The following is a 20,980-nucleotide window of genomic DNA, read 5'->3' as shown; positions in this document are numbered from 1 at the left end:
TTCCCAGTCGGCAGTAGGTCGAGAACTTCGGAGCAACGCGTCCATGAAACCGCCAGCAATGAACAAAAGACACCCCGGTTTCATCTAGATCGCGATGAGCGTGCTTCAGGAAGAGACAGTAATTCGGCCGATGTTTCGGTATCCCACGGGGAGCCATCCCAGCCCTGCAAGGGGGACCCCGGCCAATTTGTTTCAATCAGGCTACTTAGCCGCCCACGGCACCGTTGTAGTACGATAGATTGCTTTTAGAGTTTCGTATTGGAGTGACGAGCTGTATAAAGACTGGTGGAAAGTAACTAGGTATACATGTTCCGCCATGGTTCTTGAGGACTAATGCGTACGGCATGTAACATGAATCGCAACCGAATAGGCAGTTCGGTGCTTCCTTCGTCTATCGGGATCCCCGATAATAACCTATTTGAACTTTAGAGTTCTATCGTGGTCAGCTTGATGATAGTCTTATACCTTTATAGACGATCTCCCGAAGGATCAGCACTTACCTAAACAAATTCGATATGGGCTTCAGCAATGAGAAAAATGGTGCCATATCCATGCATATCGTGCATCCATAATCAGTAGGACACCACTAATCGATTCAGCTGAAGTTGTCGTCCCGACAAAAAAAATCAAAATAACCTTGTTCATCCCAGTCGGCCGATAATGCATAGATTCTCAACCCCGGAACCTACACGAACCGACAGGTAGCTCCGTCTGCTTACAGAGCAGAGGAGATCTCCGCGAGGAGACGAGCCCGGAAGGTCTTGTAGGGCCGGAAAAAGATCTGCTTCATGCCGATGGACAGCTCGGAGGCCATGGCATCCTTTGGCTTCTTTAGGTCAAGGGGATACTCGAACTTGCTGACAAAAGCAACTGAGAACTCAGCGGTATAAAAATACATGAAGTCCTCGTTCTTGTCATCCGTCAAGGCTGCACAAGTCTGCACTATTGTCAACAACATCCTAGACGAGTCATGTAAGCAGCAGGGGTAGGTATACCTTGAAGATATGATCCTCGGCGAAAGGGTACTCGGGAGAGGTTTTATCCTCTGCTTGGGACTGAGCAAGTCCTAGAAGGACACAAAGGATGTAGGGGTCGCGCCACTGATCCTGGGGCTCAATCTTCTTGACTCGCAGTTCTCGTAACCACTTGGCGGCAGGGTCATGACGGAGACGGTTTGGAAGAGGGAAGAGGCCTTCACGGAGGTTTCTGATCAGGTTCCCCTGAATGAAAGCGAATGCCCCAGCGTAACTGTCATTGCTAACAGCTTCGCGTGGGTTGAAGATCGCGCCCTGAAGATCAAGAGGCTTCTCTTCACCAAAGCAGAAGTACCCGCGAGGACTAGAATCTCAAAGTTAGAATTCCAAGCACAGAGACACTAAGATCTTGGTTCTTACCGGAGAAGCTTGAGAGGTCCGTTGTCACAAATCAAGATCTTTAGGTTCTTGTTCTTCATCGAGGTTTGCGCGAACTGTCTGACGATTCGGTAGTCAGACACCATGGCTGTTCCATCTTCAGGATTCTCAGAGGTCTCATCCGTGTCAGTTTCAACGAAAGAGGCTTTGAGAAGCTCAAGGTGAACCTCGGACCACTCGAGCGGATGAACCCAGACACGAACTCGAGGGTTCTGGGCGATAAGATCATGAACACGCTTTGGCTTTGATAACGACATGACGATAGGAAGATAGAGAAGAAAAATGAACGAAAATGAAAATGAATGCGATGCGACGCGGAAGAATTATGGCTTGTTGAGATTCCAGCTTCGCGTTGACTAGTGAGGGGAATCTCAGTCTTGACCTTTGCTCAAGAAGTGTGGGATTATTTTTGACCTATGACCGTCTCATCTATTTTCCATTGGCACGTGAGCCCCAGCAGCTGGCCTCCGCCCAGCAACCCAAATATCAAACGTGTTTCCCAAATTTCACAGTCAACTCCTGAAGGATTCTGGACTTCAAAGTATAAAAGATTCATTTGGCATTATCTGAAAAGACTCCATGAAATCAAAGCCAAGTCCCAATGCTGCATTTACCAACGCTAAATATCAACTGCACACATCCCAGTCTGTCTTTGACCCATTGGTAACTCCGAGTTTCATAAATCATCTTTTTTTATACCGTTGACAAGGAGCATTTGTAGAATTCCTTCAGATCGTCGACTCTCCATTTTGTACTCCAGCCACTCTCCCTTTCGATTCGATCCAACATTTCCAAGATCGCTTTATGCTCACTTGGATGGCTCATGCATCTTCCGGCAATCCACAGCGGTTGCACACTATTCGTCCAGGCCCCGTGATGCTCATTCGACATACTTATGCCACATACTTGTCTTGCATGCCAAAGGATACTTCTTGGTTTGGAAGCATGACCTAGCCGCACTGTCGATGGTTGGTTCTGTAGCATAAGAATCGATGCTGCATGATGCATTTGATTCCCTGACATGGCAGCAGGGTTCGAGTACAAAATCGTTGGAAACGGGGAGGACTCGCTCGAAGGGATTGTCATGATAGGATGCAATGGAGCTGGGCGCTCTTGGTACCATTCAGAGATATACTTCCACAACTTGAGCCATCGAGTCCGGAACTTGGCTTCGTCGCGAGTTGAATCAGTAGGGGGGGCAGCTAACAGATCCAGGACTTGAGCGGTGAGGTACACAGCATAGTTTGCCCAGTCCTCAAACGTTGGAGCGTTTTTGAAAAGCTCGACATCGTTTTCGATCGACAACGTCTTGGACGCCCAATGGCAGATAGGAATGAGAGTCTTGACTGACGATATGAGTCCACCGCAGATATCCATACGCGCAAAGCACCAGAACAAGGCTTGCTCTGTCCCTCCTACAAATCCATTGATGCCAACTGCTTCCATGAGACTCGCACAGCCATCGAGATGGCGTTGCCATGCCTTTGGCGAACAGCTCAACATTTCCAGCACGCAAAGGATAACACACGTGGCGATGACAGCTGTTCCGCGGGTCGGTAAATGTGGGAGGAGCATATGAATGGCTTCTTGATAGAGGGCGAGGCTGCGATTCGTCGGTAATGTATGCTTAAGTTCGAGTTGTCGCGCTGAGAGGGCCAGCATCGAGTATCGTAAGTGGTCGTTGTCTTTACTCATTGTAGGGATAATCTGCTGAAAATGGCGGTCTCGGTCGAACTTGTCGAGCCAGGGGGCAATTTCGTCAAAATAGTTCTTCCAAAGCGAGCATTCCTCTTGCTGAGAGAGCAGTGGTGTCTGCGAGGGCTGAAACTCTTGTATTGGGATCGTGACCTCGGTCTCTTCCAAGGAGACGCCCCCTGAGCTTTCAACCTCTATATGCGGCGTTGTTGATCTTGTTGGAGCAATTGACCGCGTCTGTTGGATGAGGTGATTACGGAGTGTCGAGTGTAACTCGTGGTATGCAGAGCCTGGCAAGAAGATCCCGTCCTCGGAGATGCCCTCAGGCGTAAATGCTTGCATCTGGTCGATGTAAGGATAGTCTGCTATCATGTCAATTGGGACCGCCTCCATGGAAACCTGCAGAGTAGGATCAATGTCGACTGAGGAATGAGATTGCCCGTTTTGGCTGAAGTAAAGTAGGTCGGCTACGGCGTTTTCGGTCTGGCGCTGTGATGTCGGTGAGGAGATGTCGGCTACCGGCGGTCGCTGTATAGAGACATAGCCACTTGGCGTATTGTTTGCGGCGCGAGGTCTTGCACCAACAATGAGATTTGAGCGACCTAGAAGAATGTCAGGTCTACGAACGACCCACGATGCAGATCATGTTCATACCAGAAGTGCTTGTCCGCGCACGATCATCACTTGTCTCGTTGTCCTCCTCCTCTGTCTCAGCACCATTGTAATCACGAATGACTTCATCCGTCACATCCAGAATCTCAAACTCCCTTGGCTGCCTCCTCCTCGCCATCTTCCGCATCGAAGGATGCCGCGCATTTAAACATTGAGCATGCTCGGCTCGAAACGCTATCTTCAGACCCCATTCGCAAGACTCATTGCGACGACGACACGTTCCGCAGGCCGGCCGGCTCTCATCGCATTTACGCTTCTTGCGTCTGCAATTGAGACACCCGGAGCGGGTCCGCTTATGCTTGATGGGCTCGGACCGGACTCGGGCCCGGGATGCGGAGGGACGGTTCATAAGTCAACTGTAGCCGGAGTTGGCTTTCCAGGCGAGAATTGGGTGATGTGAATTATTGGGAGAACGAGTGGAGATGAAAGTGAAGGCGATAGTGAACATGTCCAAAAGTTGGAGGGGCAGGGCAATTGTAGACGCCAAAATCTGGGGTCCGATCTGTGGTACCAAAAAGACTCGTGATCGGCAATTGTTCCAAGAAACTGCTAGAGGGAATTAAAATACTGACAAGATCTATTAATTTCCAGGCAATTGACGCTGAACCGAATAAAAAAGCAAATCTTTTCTGGTTCCCCGACAAACAAGCCTCGGGGGCAAGAAAACAGCAAACCTTGCTGTGAGGTGTCAAAATAAACTTAGCAAAAGTTATCCTAAGCTTAGGCTATATTACCTAAGTCTTTTTATCATTTAGGATCAAAGACCTGTATTTTCTTTCCTCACTTAGACAAGTCTTCAACTCGAAACATTCATGAACTTGGATTAGTTCACCCCCGCTTACAATTGCCTTTTGTGCCCCAGCACAGGCAGCGTGACGTTCTTTAGTGGGTGGACAGTGCTCTTCACCCTGGTCTGCCTTGACTATACTTGGCTAGACCACTATCATCACCAGGGTAAAGTTATTCCCCAGGAACTTGTAAGCGAAGAAACAGTTCCATCCAATTGCCGACTACGCCAATCACCTCAATTGGCTCGAGTATCCAATCCATCGCAAAGACCTTCGAGAATACTTACAACACCAAGAGCTCCAGGGTCAGGAATGCCGCCCTCCTCGTCGAACCTGTCCTGTCCAACGTAGCTTGCCCGCCCTAGGGCCGCTATCATCTTCCGTGTACTCTCAGCACCCTTCCGCGCCTCCACCAGAGCAGCCCTTAGTGAGCCATCCAGGGAGTAGTTCTTGACGAATGGTATAAGTGCGTCCATTAGTGTGCGGTGGCCGATTCGTGCGGGCGTGTATCTGCATAGCTCGTCTAGGCCGCTCTGAAGAGCTTGTTGTATGAGCTCGGAGACTGTAGAGGAGGAAGAGTTGACAGTCAATTCTAAGAGTCGGTTCGCTACAGCGTTGAGGAAGATGGCGTAGATAGCACCCGACGTGCCGCCCATACTCCTTTCTGCGGTTATTGCTGTTCGGCGGAAAATTTGGCCAATGTCGAGAGAAACTGCGTCGTCGTTTTCGAACTCTTTTACGAGACCTGCACATTGACAAGATTAGCGGCGTTGCGGCATCTCGATTGATGAGGTTCGGAGGGAACATACCAGTGACCCCATTCAGAAGTGTCTCTCCACAGTCTCCATCGCCTGCAAGCGTATCATATTCTGTGATTTCGGGCTCATCTCTTGCTGTTGTTCGTGCTACTGACTCGATGAGAACCTTGACAAGCGATGTCGGGACTGCGAATGATCAGTTTGATGACGACACATAACTTCATCTCCGACATACCTTTGACTCCTGTCTCCCTAGTATTGACCTCTGCAACAGGGACTATGGTCTCACGCTTCGATACAGACTCCGCGTCTGTTGCCCAGCCGTGAATCGAACGTGGCCAAGCAGGCGCTGTAGTGGGAGCGTCAAGCAAGTCCGTCAACTCATCGTCGAGCGACAGTAGAGTGACAGAGAAGCCAGGTCCATCGAGAGACGTAATGAAGGTGCCGACAAGACTCCTTTCGATATGTATGTTTCGTTGAGCCAGCTGCTTTACCACCTCGTCTGCAACAACACCAATCTCCAAGACACTTAAGCCGCCCAGGTTGTTGACCATCAAAGCTACCCGCTGCCCCTTTCCTGGTTGCCACATATTGGCTTTGGGAGTAAACATCATGCTCAAAGCCTTCTCAACTGTAACCTCAAGGCTCGTAATTTCTTCACGCTTGACACCCGGCTCGTTGTGTATTCCCATTCCGAATTCGAGTTGGCCATGGGGAAGTGCCTCTTGAATCGCCCGTCCGGGGACACTACATCGATCGAGACTCGCTGCGACAGTGGCCATTTGCGAAGCGGCTTTTCTTGTAGTAGAGGTGACTTGCTCGAGGGAGGCTCTGTGTAAAGGAGGTCAGCTTTGGCATGGTCAGTGAAGGATAAGCATACCCCTGAGCTGCCTTTGCGCCAGCGATCTTATGGCAGAAGACTGTTCCCGCGAGACCACGCTGACCGACAAGCGTGTTTCCCTCGACCGAAACATCATCTCCAACAATGACCATCTCGACCTTCTGTCCGTCAGCCTTTGCCTTCTCTGCTGCGAGGCCGAAGTTGAGTTTGTCGCCTGTGTAGTTCTTGACGATCATCAACGATCTACTACTGGTTAGCCGGACACTCGACTTCTTTGGGACATAGGTTTACCCTTTTGACGACCTAACCGTCTGTATGCCTGTGAGGATCTGCGAAGCGGAAGGGGAGGCAAAGATCTCGCCAGCGACCACAACGTCCAATGCTCCCTCGCCGATGTATCCTGCGTGCGCGGGTTCGTGGCCGGATCCTCCGCCGGAAATAAGGATGACTTTGTCATTACTTTGATCCGTTCGTCGGTAGAGGACTGAAGGGGCCGTCAGTTTATGCGTGCGTGCTGTTGTAGGTCATGGTCTCACCTTTTTCTGATGCAATAAGACTCAACGAAGGGTCGTGGAGAATGCAACTCCTGAGGCTTCGCTCGACTGAGTTGGCGACGCCATTGATGAAGCTCTTTCCTGAGGTTCTTGGTCAACAGTTGGCTCGTATTGCTTCCACAAGCACATACCGAGTGTCATGATTGTGAGGTGTGTTTGTCGTGTATTATGATGTCGGTGTCACACAAAGCGCTAACACTTGGCCAAGCAAAGGAATTGTTTGCTATTCTATCATCTTTGATACCGAATGGCATCTTTATCTTATGGTTCTCAATAGGGCGTTCCCAGATTCCTAATCCGACCATGGTTCTGATGCTCTTCGCGATAATGTAAGCACAAACTTCAGACAGTCATTTGAGTATATCTCACAGCGAATCGGATAAGGGAGGTGTACGCACCCTGGGAGAGTATACAATGCGTAAGGTGTAGGGCATCTGCATGCGAATTAGTGTCGTCCCAACCGAAAATGCCATCGCTCATTCTGGGGTCTTGCAGTGAGGAGTGGAGATGGAGAATCGGAGGGGAACTCCGACTTGCAGCCGATCTTGGTAGGTCTAAGCGGACCTTGGCAACCTGGAAGCATCCAAATTGCTCTGGTGTCAAGACCAAGGCTTTTCTTTGGTCAATTGAGCAATTACCAGAGTTTTGGTGCTTGTTGTACTCTCTGATATTAAAGCGTTTGTCTTTCTCAGCTGCACAAACAATTGACTATTGTTTGTGGCTGCATCTACAAGACCCCCTAATAAAGAGCCTACGCTTAGGCATACTGCAGCTATCCCGCCTGAGAAAACCACGTCTTCCGCCGCATCATCGATTGCACGCACAGATATTTTTGCTAAACCATCCGTCTTCAACGACACCCCCAATTCACAGTTATCGTATCATTCCATCGGCTACGACTCACCTTTTCGCAAAAACAAGGCAACTCAAGAACTTCATCCCTGAATTCGGCTGCCTAAATGCCCCATTTTCTCTCCAGCGCTTGCAAATGCCTCACGTCTCTCGAAATCGGAACCGTTCGTCTAACCCGCAAAAACCCCAGATGATCCAATGTTACGGTACAGTGGACTCCCCACGGGGAACTGGCGCCATGTCACGGCCTTGGAACGAACCTTGTTTCGCGCGAGTCAACAGTTGATCTAATTTTCTCGTCGCCGAATTGTCACTTCGGAGCAGTATATATTGATATGGGGTCGCCCCATCTTTTACTGTTGCGTGACTTATAGCATCAACATTGGTTGTTGAATAGCTTCTTTCGATCTCTTCACTTCTTGTCATCTCTTCACTATGACGATCCTTGTTGGGAGACCCCTGGACTGGGCCATCACGGCTACAGCTGGTTCTGGCTTCCTCCTCTTTGGTTATGATCAGGGTGTCATGTCTGGCCTGTTGACAGGTACTGCATTTACCAACACTTTTCCCGAGATCGACACTACAGATGGTGGCAATGGCAGCTCCTCTCTTCAAGGAACAGTCGTCGCCATCTACGAGATCGGTTGCTTCTTCGGCGCCATCTTCTGTCTCATCTTTGGCGAGTACTTTGGTCGTCGCAAGTGTATCATGATGGGCTGTGTTGTTCTCAGCATCGGAGCTGCTCTTCAAGCATCAGCTTTTGGAATCCCTCAGATGATCGTTGGTCGTATTGTAGCTGGTCTCGGAAACGGCATGAACACCAGTACCATTCGTAAGTTGCACCTGACTTTATCACAGATCTCAACTAACAATCTTCAGCTGTATGGCACTCTGAGCTCATGAAAGCTAGCAACCGCGGCAAGGGTCTCGCCATCGAACTCGCAATCAACATCTTCGGCGTCATGCTCTCATACTGGGTTGACTACGGCATGTCCTACGTCAGCAATGACGCCCAATTCCGCTTCCCCCTTGCCTTCCAGATATTCTTCGCTATTTTGACCTTCATTGGAATCGTTCTTCTTCCTGAGTCTCCTCGTTGGCTCATCAACCATGACCTCCACGACGAGGCGCGAGAGGTTCTTTGGGCTGTGCGCCGAGATGCCAAGTCTATCTCCAAGGAGGATGAGACAGTCAGCCGTGCCATTGCTGAGATTCAGCATGCTATCAATGAGGAGCGTGAGGCGGCGCAGACGAGCAGCTTCAAGGCTATGTGGAAGAATGGAGAGCAGAAGTTCCTGTACAGAACAATGCTCGGTATTGGTGGACAATTCATGCAACAGGTAAGGCACCATTCTACTGTTTCTTTCTTGGATCCTCACTAACACTCTCCTCTAATAGCTTTCCGGTATTAACCTTATCACATACGTAAGTGCCCTGGACTGAAGTATACATCCGTTTAGACCCGAACGACTAACACAAAGTCACAGTATGCTCCCGTCATCTTCCAAGAATCAGTCGGCATTTCCCATAACCTGAGTCTCCTACTTGCTGGCTTCAATGGAGTTGCCTACTTCTTCTCTTCACTTATCCCTATCTGGATCATTGATCGCCTCGGTCGCCGCAAGTTGATGATGTTTGCCGCCGCTGGTCAAGCAGTCTGCATGGCTGTTTTGGCTGGAACCGTGTCTACTGGGCAGCCTGGACCTGGTATTGTCGCTATTGTCATGCTGTTCTTATTCAGTAAGTCAGCCCCTGAAAATGAGATGAACCCAGCTAACTCCATGGTAGACTTCTTCTTTGCTGTTGGGTTACTCGCCATCCCCTGGCTCTGTAAGTCAACGCTCCCGAGTGTCTCCCAGACCAGCCCAACTAACAAAGTATAGTGCCCGCCGAATATGCTCCCCTGGCAATCCGTACTCGCGCCGCCGCCCTTGCAACAGCCTCCAACTGGATCTTCACCTTCCTCGTCGTCGAGATCACTCCCGTGTCTATCTCAAGCATTGGCTGGAAGACATACATCTACTTCTGCATCTTCAACGCCTTCTTCGTTCCCCTTATCTACTTCTTCTACCCCGAGACCCGATTGTTATCTCTCGAGCAGATCGATAAGCTCTTCACCGGTCCAAAAGTCTTGCTTCACTGGGATCACAGCATGGGTGTGCCTGGAGAGGCTTCTGAGAAGAGTGCCAGTGGTGAAACTGGCGAGACTGAGAGTAATGAGAAGTTTGAGACTGAGGTCCATATGAGGGAGTAAAATGGTGGAGGACGTGGGGGGACGAAAAAGGGGCCGTTGTACTCTTCCTTTTATTGCATCATGCATGTACAATATAGCAATCAATTTAGGATCATTTAGTACTGTGTTATATCTACTATCAGCTTGGAAAATACCAAGATCATTGTTCACATCGGTGTAAGAGAGTAGGAACTTGAACATAATCCCTGCGATTGAAAGCTGTCAAACATATGCTATGAAAAGGCTACAAGGTATCATTCCAACACTATTTCCAAGCAAACCAATTAGGTTTCTTCTTCTCGGTCTCCTGCTTCTTCTTCCATTCTGTTTCCTCCCGCGCCATCCAAGCCTGCATTCTCATACACTTCTCTTCCATCTGTGCGTCCGTCAAGAACCCGCGTCCACCGTCTTCAGCAGTATCCTTGTCCCGTGATCCGGAGTATGAGCCCTTGGTCACACCTAACACGTCGCAAAGTCCTTCTGACTTCTCCATAAGCCAAGTTCCATGGCGGAGACCATCGTGCCAATGTGGAGGCAAGGACTTGTACCCAAGTAGTGCTCCCAATAGAGCACCGGCAAAGCAGGCGTTTGTGTCTGCGTCGCCGCCTTCCATTGTCAGATCCGTGATGAGCTTCTCGAAGATGGCAAGCTGGGAGCATAATTGCCCGGAAGACTTGAGTTGGCGAAGTGCTAGCCGAAGAAGCAGGATACCAGAGCCAAATGTCTTGTAAACGTATCCGATCTTGTAACTCTCATCCAACTTTAGGTCCGCGAGAGATTGGGCTGTGGCATGCGTTCTGAACTCGTCAACGTCCAGGCGAGGCTCATCTTTCTTGTCTGGATCCTGCAATTCTTTTTCGCGGAGCTCGTTGTACCACGTGAGGCCAGCTTCGATCAACTCATCTACCTGTTGCTCTTCGTAGATCTCGCCGAGGACAAGTCCACGAACAAGAGCCGTGCCAATGGCGCAAGAGACCACACATCTTGGGTCGACGTGTGTAACGACAGAGAAATCTGCTGCGATCTGAAAGGTCTCCTCAACGGACTTGGTGAGACACATGAGCCCCAGCGGATGTGTTCTCATCAGACTTCCGTTGGGCGCAGCATTGTACTTCCCCGTCACCCAGAACTTGCGCGCTGTGCCCTCAGGATCCTCTAGGTAAGATTTGCTGCGCACGATCCCGCCGACTGTACGTCCAAGACCAAGAGGCAGGGTATCCAGCGCTCTCAGTCCCATACGCACCCAAACTGACAGTCTCGACGCAAAGTCTTGTGGATCAAGCTTTTCGCCATCGCTATGGAGGAATGAGAGCAGTATCAGAACAGCATGGTCTGTGTCGTCAGTCCATTCTCCAGTACGATGGAAATTTCTGTGATGGTCGCGCCGAAAAGGTGTCGCTTTTTCAGCAGGGAGCAACGTAAACTTGCGGTCGGGGTATGCTTTTGCTGAGATGTCGGCGGACAGAAACTCTGTGTATAAGCCAATTGCGTCTCCAAGCGCTGAGCCGAAAATGGTACCGATGATACGATCTTGGAGGTGGAGAGGCTCCAGCGCCTTATGTGCACTGTCTGAGAGGGTTATAGAAGCCATTGCGATTGACTGTGATGTTTTTGATTGAATGGAACGACCAAATATGGGTAGTTGTCACTTTTTTATATGGGTTCAGCTGAGGCAGCCAGATTACTGAAACAACCTCGCAAGGCTTCCGCGACTAACACCAGAGGCTGAATTAGCGCCATGATTTTGGTGGTGGCAGTGTGAACGCCATTGACTAAGGTCACCTGGCGTTCAAATAGCTCAATGAGGTAAATAACTTTATCTCTTTTTCATGCGGCCTTAATTGGGCTCAAAGAGGACTTTCGGGCGCTCGTTAGCAACGGTCTCGGTCCTAAAGGTAGGGGAATGGGCGGTCGACCAGTTGATCCCCAGACCGTTGCACGTTTCTGGGACACCCCGCAATCAAGTGGTAAAGTTTCTTATATTGGCAAACGCTCTAATCAATCATGCTGATGCGCAATGTCCTCCATCGACCCTCAAGTCTGTTCCATGAACAAATGAAGCACCCTCGGACAGTAGGAATACCGCAGGGGCCTTGAAGTCTTCGGGAGCCCCCAGGCGGCCCAGCAAAGCACCCGCCATCCATGTCTTCTCAACCTCGGGGTTCTCTTGAAGCAATTGATCCGTCATAGCGGTTCTGATGTATCCGGGAGACAAGGTGTTGACTCGGATGCCGTATTGACCCCATTCCTGAGCGACCGATCGGCACATTTGTTGAACAGCTGCCTTGCTGGAGTTATAAGCTGTGCAGGAGAGACCCTGTCCTTTGTTAGTCTGTGGATATGCCTGGTGATTGCTTTGAGGGCTTACTCGGTTTGCAATGTTGCCTGACATGCTTCCAATGATGACGATGCTTCCGGGGCTGTTCTTCTCTCGCAGAACGCGTGCTGCGTACTTGCAAGTATTGAAGACACCAGTTACATTGACTCGTAGGATACGATCAAAGTCGGCAGCTGGATAATCCAGCGCCGCAATCTGTTGCTGAATGCCGGCACAAGCAATTGTGCCCCAGAAAGGCGCTCCAGACTGGTCAGCCTCAGCAGCGATCTCCTTCATCGCTGTCTCGACGGACTGCTCTTCTGTGACGTCGCATTTTCGGTATGAGACATAAGCCTTGTTAGCGGTGGCGATCTTGTTAAGCTGTGCCCACTCAGCTGGTGATGGCTCCTCGAGAATATCGAGGCAAGCTACACTGCCGCCGGCTTCGACAACAGCAATGGCAAGTGTTATACCCAGACCGCGAGCTCCGCCTGTGATGGCGACGGTCTTGTTCTCGAGGGAAAAGAGCTTGAACGTTGATGCTTTGGAAGCGGGTGTTTCTCTAGTCTCAGGCACATGGGCCGGGAGCTCAATGTCGGATACGATAGCGGGAGCCATTGTGGCAATCAAGTTGTATTGGTATCAACGAGGTCGTAAAAGAATGATAAGTGAAGAAAAGAATTGAGGCTGCCGGGGGACAACAGTTTTGGAGACGCACGCTCGTCAGGATATACCATCAACGGATATCCATTTCTGGAGGCGCCGAAGATATGTTGAGTCAAGCATTACCGTCATGGGCTCCATTTGGAAGTTCTTTGCGAAGAATGATGTGTCTCAAATTGAGTTTGAAGAGTGATTCTTGGTTGATTCGACGAGGTAATTGCAGCCGGAGGTTGTCACATCCCACTACGACAGGCGTGGCCTTCGCCAAGATCCAGTATTCCCAGGCTGAAAGAGGGGGGACAAAAAGATGTGCTCAGGTGTTGAGCAAGACACAAAAACGGGGGTGTCTCCACCGTGTCTTAGCCCCTGAACTGCCCGTTTGTTTTTGCTATCCTTCGGTTCTACAAACAAGTCCGGTTGTTTCTTTCACCTAGCAATCTCTGTCGCGAATGCAGGTTCCCAGAGTTGTACAACACTTATTAGAGACGACACACCAACCTCATCAGTATTTCCGTCACCCAAATAGTTGCAACCTTGTCTCCACACGATCATGAGGCGCCAATACCCCGAGCATCAAGACCATGGCAGTTCTAAGCGCAATCTCGACTCTAACCTCAACAGGCAAAGCCGTGATCTGGTGCCTCCAACTTCCTGATCCAGAACCCGATTCTCCTTCAATCCAATAATGTCAAGCTCATCAAGGACCCCACATCAAATAGCAAACGCACATATCCCCACGGCGCTTTCCCCTGCCCTGTTTGGGTAACCCGGTGTGCCATGGCCACAACGAACATCACCGTCGTTATGAGAAAGATCACGCGCAAAAGATGCTTTTTCGAAATGTCTATAACTCAAGAGTCACTTTCGATGTTTCTCAGCTGCACTCATCATCTACTCGTCTTGAAAGACTATCACAGAGTCCCAGATCCAGTCCGAGATGGCACCAAGCGCAATTACCCCAGAGACACAGGAAGAGCCTGTAGCTCTTTCCAATGTTGTCAAGTTGATCAAGAACGATGATGCAGAGACAATTGATCTTGCCCTGCGGCAGTTTCGCTGCTTGATCGCTGATCTCTGTGAGCAATTCAAGGGCGGTCACCCTGGGTAATTTCCACAGCCATCGAAAGACAAAAGAATGGCATATACTGACTGAGTTACAGAGGTGCTATGGGTATGGCGGCCATTGGCCTCGCCCTCTGGAAGTACGTGATGCAGTACTCCCCCAACGACCCTGACTACTTCAACCGCGATCGTTTCGTCCTCTCCAACGGCCACACATGTCTCTTCCAGTACACATTCCTCCATCTCACAGGCTACAAGGCCATGACCTTTGAGCATCTCAAGTCCTACCACTCATCCAACTACAACTCATTGGCACCCGGTCATCCTGAGATTGAGCATGAGGGTATCGAAGTAACGACCGGTCCCCTTGGACAAGGTATTGCCAATGCTGTCGGTCTCGCCATGGCTACCAAGAATCTAGCGGCAACTTACAACAGGCCCAACTACGAGCTCGTCAACAACATGACTTACTGCATGATCGGCGATGCTTGTCTACAAGAAGGTGTCGCCCTTGAGGCTATTCAGCTAGCTGGGCATTGGAAGCTCAACAACCTTGTGGTCATGTACGACAACAACCAGATTACTTGCGACGGTAGTGTCGACCTCTGCAACACCGAGGATGTCAATGCTAAGATGCGCGCCTGTGGTTGGGACGTTATCGAGGTCGAGGACGGCTGCTTCGATGTCGAGGGTATTGTCAAAGCCCTCCTCAAAGCCAAGGCCAGTACCGACAAGCCCACCTTTATCAACATTCACACCGTCATCGGAGTCGGTAGCAAGGTTGCTGGCAATGCCAAAGCCCACGGTGCCGCTTTCAGTCCCGATGGTGTCAAGGCCGTCAAGGAACGTTTCGGCATGGACCCTGAGAAGCACTACGTCGTCTCTGATGAGGTCTATAACTTCTTCCGCGACCGTAAGACTCGTGGTGACCGCCTCGTCGAGAATTGGAAGAGCCTTGTTGATGCCTACAGCAAGGAGTACCCTGATCTTCATGAAGAGTTTATGAAGCGTGTCGAGGGCCGCTTTACTGACGACTGGCGAGGCATCATTCCTGCCAAGGAGTCATTCCCTACTGCTCCTACACCTTCCCGAAAGTCTGCCGGTATCATCTGCAACCCCCTGGCTGCGAAACTCAAGAACTTCATGGTCGGCACCGCTGATCTGTCACCCTCTGTCAACATGATCTGGAAGGACAAGGTTGACTTCCAACATGTAAGTTTCCCCCTGACACAGCCAGTTTTCTGTCACTAACACAGTTACAGCCCGACCTCAAGACCACCTGTGGCATCAATGGCAACTACTCCGGCCGTTACATTCATTGGGGTATCCGTGAACATGCAATGGCTTCCATCTCCAACGGTCTCGCCGCTTACGGCAAGGGCACGATCCTTCCTGTCACATCAAGCTTCTTCATGTTCTACATCTACGCCGCTCCCGGTGTCCGCATGGGCGCTCTTCAGAACCTTCAAGCTATCCACATTGCCACCCACGACTCGATCGGTACTGGCGAAGACGGCCCAACCCACCAACCGATTGCTCTCCCTGCTCTGTACCGCTCCATGCCCAACCTCCTTTACATCCGACCTTGCGATACCGAAGAGGCGGCCGGTGCCTTCATTACCGCTCTCGAGGCCAAGGACACTCCATCTTTAATCTCCCTCTCCCGTCAGAACCTCGAGCAGTACCCTGCGTACTCCAGCCGCGAAGGTGTTCAGAAGGGTGCTTATGTCTTCATTGAGGAGGAGGATGCCGATGTCACTCTCATCGGTGTCGGTGCCGAAATGGTCTTCGCCGTCAAGACCCGTGAAGTCCTCAAGGAGAAGTTCGGCATCAAGGCCCGTGTGGTCTCGTTCCCGTGTCAGCGCCTTTTCAACTCCCAATCTCTCGAGTACAAACGCCAAGTCCTTCAATACCGCTCCAAAGCCCCTCGAGTTGTGATTGAGGCTTATGCCATCAACGGCTGGGAACGATACGCCGATGCTGGTTACTCAATGACCACTTTCGGCAAATCACTACCTGGTAAGGATGCTTACAAATACTTCGGCTTTGATGAGAACGTCATTGCCCCTGAGGTGGCCAAGCTTGTCGACGAGGTCAAGGCAGAAGGGATCGAGAGCCTACGTGGTGAATTTAGGGATCTCAACAACGTGACACACGAGCACTAATAATGATTTGGTTCAAAAGGGATAAAGGATTACGGCATGCGACTTGGAGTTTAATGTAGTTTGTTGACGACACAATGGTACATTGCATAACAAAGCACTTTTGTTCTATATACGCCAGCTCTTGATGCGTGACCCCGAATGTTTTCTCTCCTTTCCCTTTATAAACACTCGCCTGCAAATTCCATGCTCCAATTTCCGAGCGCCATGCTGATTGCTTTCCTTGTCCGTATATATTGGTATCATCCACAAACGAAAACACGAAAACAGCAAAAGACTTTTCTCCCATACTCCCCACGCCCATCGGTTGCCAGAGCCAATACCTGCACCCAATCCGTCACTTTTAGCGGCAGGAAGCCATAGCCTACCTTGGCCCCCCTATTCATCGCCGTCCTTGTGGGCGAATGATGGAGTCCGAAGGTGGCAAGGCTTGAACACCCTCCATCACAATCTCGGCCAGAGAACCCAACACCCTACGGTTGATAACACGAGGCATGTTGGGCCATCGCTCTTGAGCCCAAATCACGACACCATTGCCAGCACGCCAGGCCCCTTCAGCTAGATAGCCCCCTGCCTGGGCAGTGGTCGCCATGGCATCTTGGGCACGTTGGGCAGTGTAGGTAAGCCCGCCGGTGAGGTTGTCGTATGACCTAGCGAGGTTATTCTGCGCAATCTGTGCGGTTGCAGCAAGAACTCCTTGGGGGACGTCGGTGCCAGAAGGGTTCTGGATAATCTGAGAGGTGCTATTTTGAGTTAGCTTTCTAGGTTCTTAAACATAGACGAGTCCGAGAGATAAGAGTTAAAAGCAATCACGGATCATACCTTTGGCTATTCACCTCTTCAGTCTCGCTGAACATCTCAGCGCCAAAGTACCCAACCACTCCAGAATCGTCAAACTGGAGCTCATCAGAGGAGGGCTCTTCATCGGAGTCCCCGTCAGGGGCGAGTTCGTTCATGGAGCGGTCTCGATGCATCGCCCCTCTAACGAGCGCCCCGTCGAGGATGTCGTACCCTTCCTCATGCTCTCCCTGGTCAGAGTTGTCATCATCAAGAGGGACATCCTCTAGGTCCTCGGGTGCCGGGCTGGACCTATTTTCGGAAGCGCCAGGCCCCCGTAAACGTTCCTGGGCTCGACGTCGGATCCAATAATCATTAGCCTGGGGGGCATTATCAGGCTCAGAGTCCGAAGACAGTCCAGTGCTGCAGGCGTAAGGACTGTCCATTTTGTTTATCTAGTTATTTACGATGAGTGAATGCTTGTATCCGAGAAATATGTTTGCCAAATACCTTGTCGGGCACTTTTGTAAGTGTGAAGAGGGATGTGGTGATGGTGAAGGGAAGTGTGTGACGAGTTTGTTGGTGCGTAAGGTCAAGTTTGTTTGTGGTGAAAGGGAAACAATAGAAGCTTGCAGAGGAAATATCAGATTTACACTGATGAAAAACGTGAACAAGTTGGGAGTGTTAGTCCGTGTGAAAGTAAGCTGCGACGGATGGCAGTGTCAGTGAATCCTTGGGCAAGATATCAGAGCTTGATCAATCTACGACGAATAATGATCTGACAACCATAAATTTACTTTTAAAAACGAAAGCTATTTGTCTCTCTGACATCTTAAGTTAACTAGCGCAAAACCTGTATTCGTTACACTTTCTTATTGTAGCTTCGGTCTCGGTCCACGATATCGAAAGTCATCAATGCCCCCTTTTCTCGCAACGTGCATCGATACTGCCACCACACAAGAGATAAAGGTAACATTGCTCTGCTATTCAGTTCAATCCTATCTCGAACTTCTATCTTGGCAAATAATCGCCTTTTGGGCCCCTCAGGTGTCACAAAATCCAAGTCCTTACCTACCGACTACTATAGTAAATTTTGAGTCGAGGTTCTAGTCAACGGCGGTATACTTCCGTTTCCTAATCTACGCCACTACAAACCTTCCAGCGTTTGATTCTACCACATATGTGCTGTAATCTTTAAAACGTGACTTCTTCTAATGATCAAGTTGAAGAGGCACTCAATACTGTTTTTATTTTATCACCCATTTGGTTTAGTGATGGTGGTGGCCTTCAGGGGTAACATCACTTCTGACAGTGAACAAAGGTGTCAAAAGAATTGGGTGGGCAGTCTTAAGGCCTACCGAGCCTATGCATACTGAAAGTTTCTTTCCCGTTCCATAGACCTAGAAGTCAGGACTCAGAAGTATTCTTGTTTCCCTGAAGGCGGCAACCTCACTTACCTAAGTTTGCATATTCAGAAGTTTCTCTGCGAACACAAAAGTCAAAAGTGAGTCTTCCTATACCAAAAACATGACGAAAACGACCTGATCTTTCCTCCTTGCTTTTTTGATTTTCCCAACGTATCGCCTTTCTCTTAAAACTTCTCCTTTGTCATCTGCATCTTCCCATTCTCGCCGGCTTCCATCAGACCTATTTTTCGGGTATTCTAACCAGATATTCTTACAGGCCAAACACGTTTGTTTACCCAGTGCTCCTATCGTTGTCTCTCCAACATTGTCTCTAGATGACTGGGCCTCGAGGACCTCGAAGGGCTGGCCGCGGCCGGCCGCGGGTAAATGCTCGTCCCCAACGTGCTCAGGATCCGAACGCTTGTGTTCCTTGCCAGGGCATCCAGCTCCCGTGTACCCCCACGGACTTTTTGCACGCTCACAATTTCTCCATCTGGTACATGAGCGTAGAGTCCGAAGAGAGACGATATAGCCCCATCAAGCATTGCCTCAGAGCCAATCTTAGAAAGAGTGTGGCCGATCAAGCGTTTTACCACGCATCCTATGATCTGCTTACCACAAATGAGATACCAGCGACCAGCTTATCGGAAGAGGTTCGCAACACCATCACGGAAAACTTTGACCAGCTTTTGAATACATCCATGCCAAAGCTCGTTTATTTGAGACGAGCCCTGATGGAGCCCCGAGTTGTTGATCCCAGGGACATTTCAAGCATGCTCATCAACAATCAACTAGTGCAGATAGCGAGCCAGGTACATGTCACGATGGGAGATCGCCTTGAAACCTTCCGAGTTATTCAGTTTCCGTTCATGCGTCGTGGGAGGTGGTTTCTCGGATACTCCCCTGGGACCTTTATTTTCCGATACTCGAACTCTTTACCGTTCACTGAAGGACTGGACATCATGCCGAGCCACATGAACTTCACATATGAAGGACAAGTCCCTCGGAGCTCCTATGAGCACAAGCTACGCCTCATGGCCCTCTGGAAACCAGCCTCTGAAATCTTCATCGGCTCGATGACGCTTTTCTTAGGCGTATATCATGCAGCCTACTACCCGAGACACGCATTCCTACGCGCAAGAGTGGTGATAGATCCTGATACTTTCAGACAAATCCTAGAGGATTGGACTTCCCTTTCCCGAAATTTTGCGGTTTTTCCGACCCAAGACCACAAAGACAACATTTGGAAACATGACGTGACCCAAGAGCTTGCGTGGCTTATACTTCGACTCAAAGATGTGCCTGAAGTCTACGAAGGTGTTCAGTCGCCAGACCTAGAGATTCTTCTCACAGCTGCCACCGGTCTCTCACTGCAAGATCTTGCAGGCCACTGGAACTCCACGCTGGAAAGAATGGCGTGGGAGCATTTCCACGGTGGGAATCGTCGAGATCTCTTTATCTACGAAAACGAGGGGCAATCGGTAAGTCTTCAACCTTCCAGTACTGTCTATTCCAGCAACACTCAGATTGTAAATTCAATTTGGTCTGGATTGAGACAATAATTTCACGGACTTCGAGGCATCATCGTCTTATGACAAGAGTTTGAAGTCTGAGTTGAAGTTAATTTGGGTTTGAGCTGGACTCGGTGAAATATTTACCCGAACCGAATCGAGCTAACAATTTCCTCGTGCAGGACATCTGGAACCTCTACAATGAGCAGACTTTCCAATACGACTGTATCAACCCGAGTGTTGAGAATAACTTGCCCCGGCTGAAAGATTGCCGAGCTGCACTCCAACCATACGATCAATTGATCCAGGAAAAACTGCGTCAAACCCGAGCACAAGTCAAGCAAGGCGGACACTTCTTAGCACGAGCGTTCAATGCGCCTTTCTCTTTCTCTCCAGAGAATTAAGACGAATCGAACCGCCGAACGATCATTACCGCCAATTCCCTTCGAGCTTTAGTTGATTGTATCATTTTTTGCAATACGATTGACCCGAATATTTATGTCTTGGTCAATAACTTGAGACTTCCCCGCCTGCTTCGCACCGCTAAACCTCACGATGTCTTCGATATTCTCTCTCCGCGGGCTTTTTACCCGCCAGCCTGCTTCTACGACGCAAACGACCCGTCTTTTCTCCACCACAGCGAACATGCTTGCTCGCACACCTCCCAAGGCCGCGCCGAAGAGCCCCAATGCCGGCAAGGTCCCTCCCCGCCGAAAGCACGCAGCTCCGAAATCCGAAAACTACTACCGCATCCGCACGCTCCGCCAAAATATGTTCTCTCCCGCTCCCCCTCCTCTACGAATGGCCCGTCTTCGATACCTACGCCACTGGACCATCCACCGCGCTTGGCAACTCTTCCGACGACAGCAGCATCTAGCAACTGAGCAAGAACGCTCCCGCATCTTCAGCGGCATGTACAATGCTTGTGAAGAGCTGCGCAAAACAGTTGGCCCGGGAAACAGAGACGAGGGCTACCTGTACCGTGTTGCTATGGAAAAGAAGGGTGTCTGGGGTCTTGACGCAATTCCCATTGAGTATGCTCGTTACCAAACAGAGCACCCAGCTAAGAACGCTTGGAACCACGAGTGGAAGAGGAACAACGATTAAAGCCTTGTTTACTGTTTGGACCCGGGGGGGGAAATTGCTTATAATAGAAACTGTACTGTATGTATGATAAGACAGCTTTCAGACGATAGTAGCTAGAAAGCCAATGTTTACGACTCTTATTAAGTCCATACTTGAGGCCACTCAATCCTTCGAAGGACGTCTTGAAACAT

The 20,980-nt window shown here is 50.0% G+C and overlaps 10 protein-coding genes across 10 annotated transcripts; 4 read left to right on the top strand and 6 right to left on the bottom strand.

The window, feature by feature from the left end:
• Positions 1-715: 715 nt before the first annotated feature.
• FPRO_13342 (uncharacterized protein) lies at positions 716-1,669 on the bottom strand (the record flags this gene model as incomplete). The annotated part of the gene is made up of 3 exons (XM_031222783.1): positions 716-937; positions 996-1,338; positions 1,395-1,669. 3 exons carry the CDS (start codon positions 1,667-1,669, stop codon positions 716-718), a joined length of 840 nt encoding a protein of 279 aa, XP_031088208.1.
• A 551-nt stretch (positions 1,670-2,220) lies between these two features.
• FPRO_13341 (uncharacterized protein) lies at positions 2,221-4,128 on the bottom strand (the record flags this gene model as incomplete). The annotated part of the gene is made up of 3 exons (XM_031222782.1): positions 2,221-2,268; positions 2,319-3,709; positions 3,762-4,128. 3 exons carry the CDS (start codon positions 4,126-4,128, stop codon positions 2,221-2,223), a joined length of 1,806 nt encoding a protein of 601 aa, XP_031088207.1.
• Positions 4,129-4,803: 675 nt separating this feature from the next.
• Positions 4,804-6,861, bottom strand: FPRO_13340 (DAK2-Dihydroxyacetone kinase; the record flags this gene model as incomplete). The annotated part of the gene is made up of 7 exons (XM_031222781.1): positions 4,804-5,312; positions 5,377-5,511; positions 5,561-6,156; positions 6,206-6,409; positions 6,458-6,650; positions 6,703-6,801; positions 6,852-6,861. The coding sequence occupies 7 exons, from the start codon at positions 6,859-6,861 to the stop codon at positions 4,804-4,806; spliced, it is 1,746 nt and encodes a 581-aa protein (XP_031088206.1).
• A 1,146-nt stretch (positions 6,862-8,007) lies between these two features.
• Positions 8,008-9,826, top strand: FPRO_13339 (putative sugar transporter; the record flags this gene model as incomplete). Its single annotated transcript, XM_031222779.1, has 6 exons — positions 8,008-8,404; positions 8,452-8,912; positions 8,971-8,997; positions 9,060-9,312; positions 9,361-9,402; positions 9,456-9,826. 6 exons carry the CDS (start codon positions 8,008-8,010, stop codon positions 9,824-9,826), a joined length of 1,551 nt encoding a protein of 516 aa, XP_031088205.1.
• Positions 9,827-10,070: 244 nt separating this feature from the next.
• Positions 10,071-11,396, bottom strand: FPRO_13338 (uncharacterized protein; the record flags this gene model as incomplete). Its single annotated transcript, XM_031222778.1, has 1 exon — positions 10,071-11,396. One exon carries the CDS (start codon positions 11,394-11,396, stop codon positions 10,071-10,073), a length of 1,326 nt encoding a protein of 441 aa, XP_031088204.1.
• A 411-nt stretch (positions 11,397-11,807) lies between these two features.
• Positions 11,808-12,740, bottom strand: FPRO_13337 (uncharacterized protein; the record flags this gene model as incomplete). Its single annotated transcript, XM_031222777.1, has 2 exons — positions 11,808-12,122; positions 12,174-12,740. 2 exons carry the CDS (start codon positions 12,738-12,740, stop codon positions 11,808-11,810), a joined length of 882 nt encoding a protein of 293 aa, XP_031088203.1.
• A 982-nt stretch (positions 12,741-13,722) lies between these two features.
• Positions 13,723-16,012, top strand: FPRO_13336 (uncharacterized protein; the record flags this gene model as incomplete). Its single annotated transcript, XM_031222776.1, has 3 exons — positions 13,723-13,889; positions 13,946-15,059; positions 15,110-16,012. The coding sequence occupies 3 exons, from the start codon at positions 13,723-13,725 to the stop codon at positions 16,010-16,012; spliced, it is 2,184 nt and encodes a 727-aa protein (XP_031088202.1).
• Positions 16,013-16,391: 379 nt separating this feature from the next.
• On the bottom strand, positions 16,392-17,232 carry FPRO_13335 (uncharacterized protein; the record flags this gene model as incomplete). The annotated part of the gene is made up of 2 exons (XM_031222775.1): positions 16,392-16,752; positions 16,832-17,232. The coding sequence occupies 2 exons, from the start codon at positions 17,230-17,232 to the stop codon at positions 16,392-16,394; spliced, it is 762 nt and encodes a 253-aa protein (XP_031088201.1).
• A 1,295-nt stretch (positions 17,233-18,527) lies between these two features.
• FPRO_13334 (uncharacterized protein) lies at positions 18,528-19,754 on the top strand (the record flags this gene model as incomplete). The annotated part of the gene is made up of 1 exon (XM_031222774.1): positions 18,528-19,754. The coding sequence occupies one exon, from the start codon at positions 18,528-18,530 to the stop codon at positions 19,752-19,754; it is 1,227 nt and encodes a 408-aa protein (XP_031088200.1).
• Positions 19,755-20,258: 504 nt separating this feature from the next.
• FPRO_13333 (uncharacterized protein) lies at positions 20,259-20,810 on the top strand (the record flags this gene model as incomplete). The annotated part of the gene is made up of 1 exon (XM_031222773.1): positions 20,259-20,810. One exon carries the CDS (start codon positions 20,259-20,261, stop codon positions 20,808-20,810), a length of 552 nt encoding a protein of 183 aa, XP_031088199.1.
• Between the last annotated feature and the right edge of the window lie 170 nt (positions 20,811-20,980).

Source organism: Fusarium proliferatum, assembly GCF_900067095.1.
Source record: "Fusarium proliferatum ET1 genome assembly, contig: FPRO_scaffold012, whole genome shotgun sequence".
NCBI classification, from domain to species: Eukaryota; Fungi; Ascomycota; class Sordariomycetes; order Hypocreales; family Nectriaceae; genus Fusarium; species Fusarium proliferatum.
This window is presented reverse-complemented; position numbering and strand designations above follow the sequence as displayed.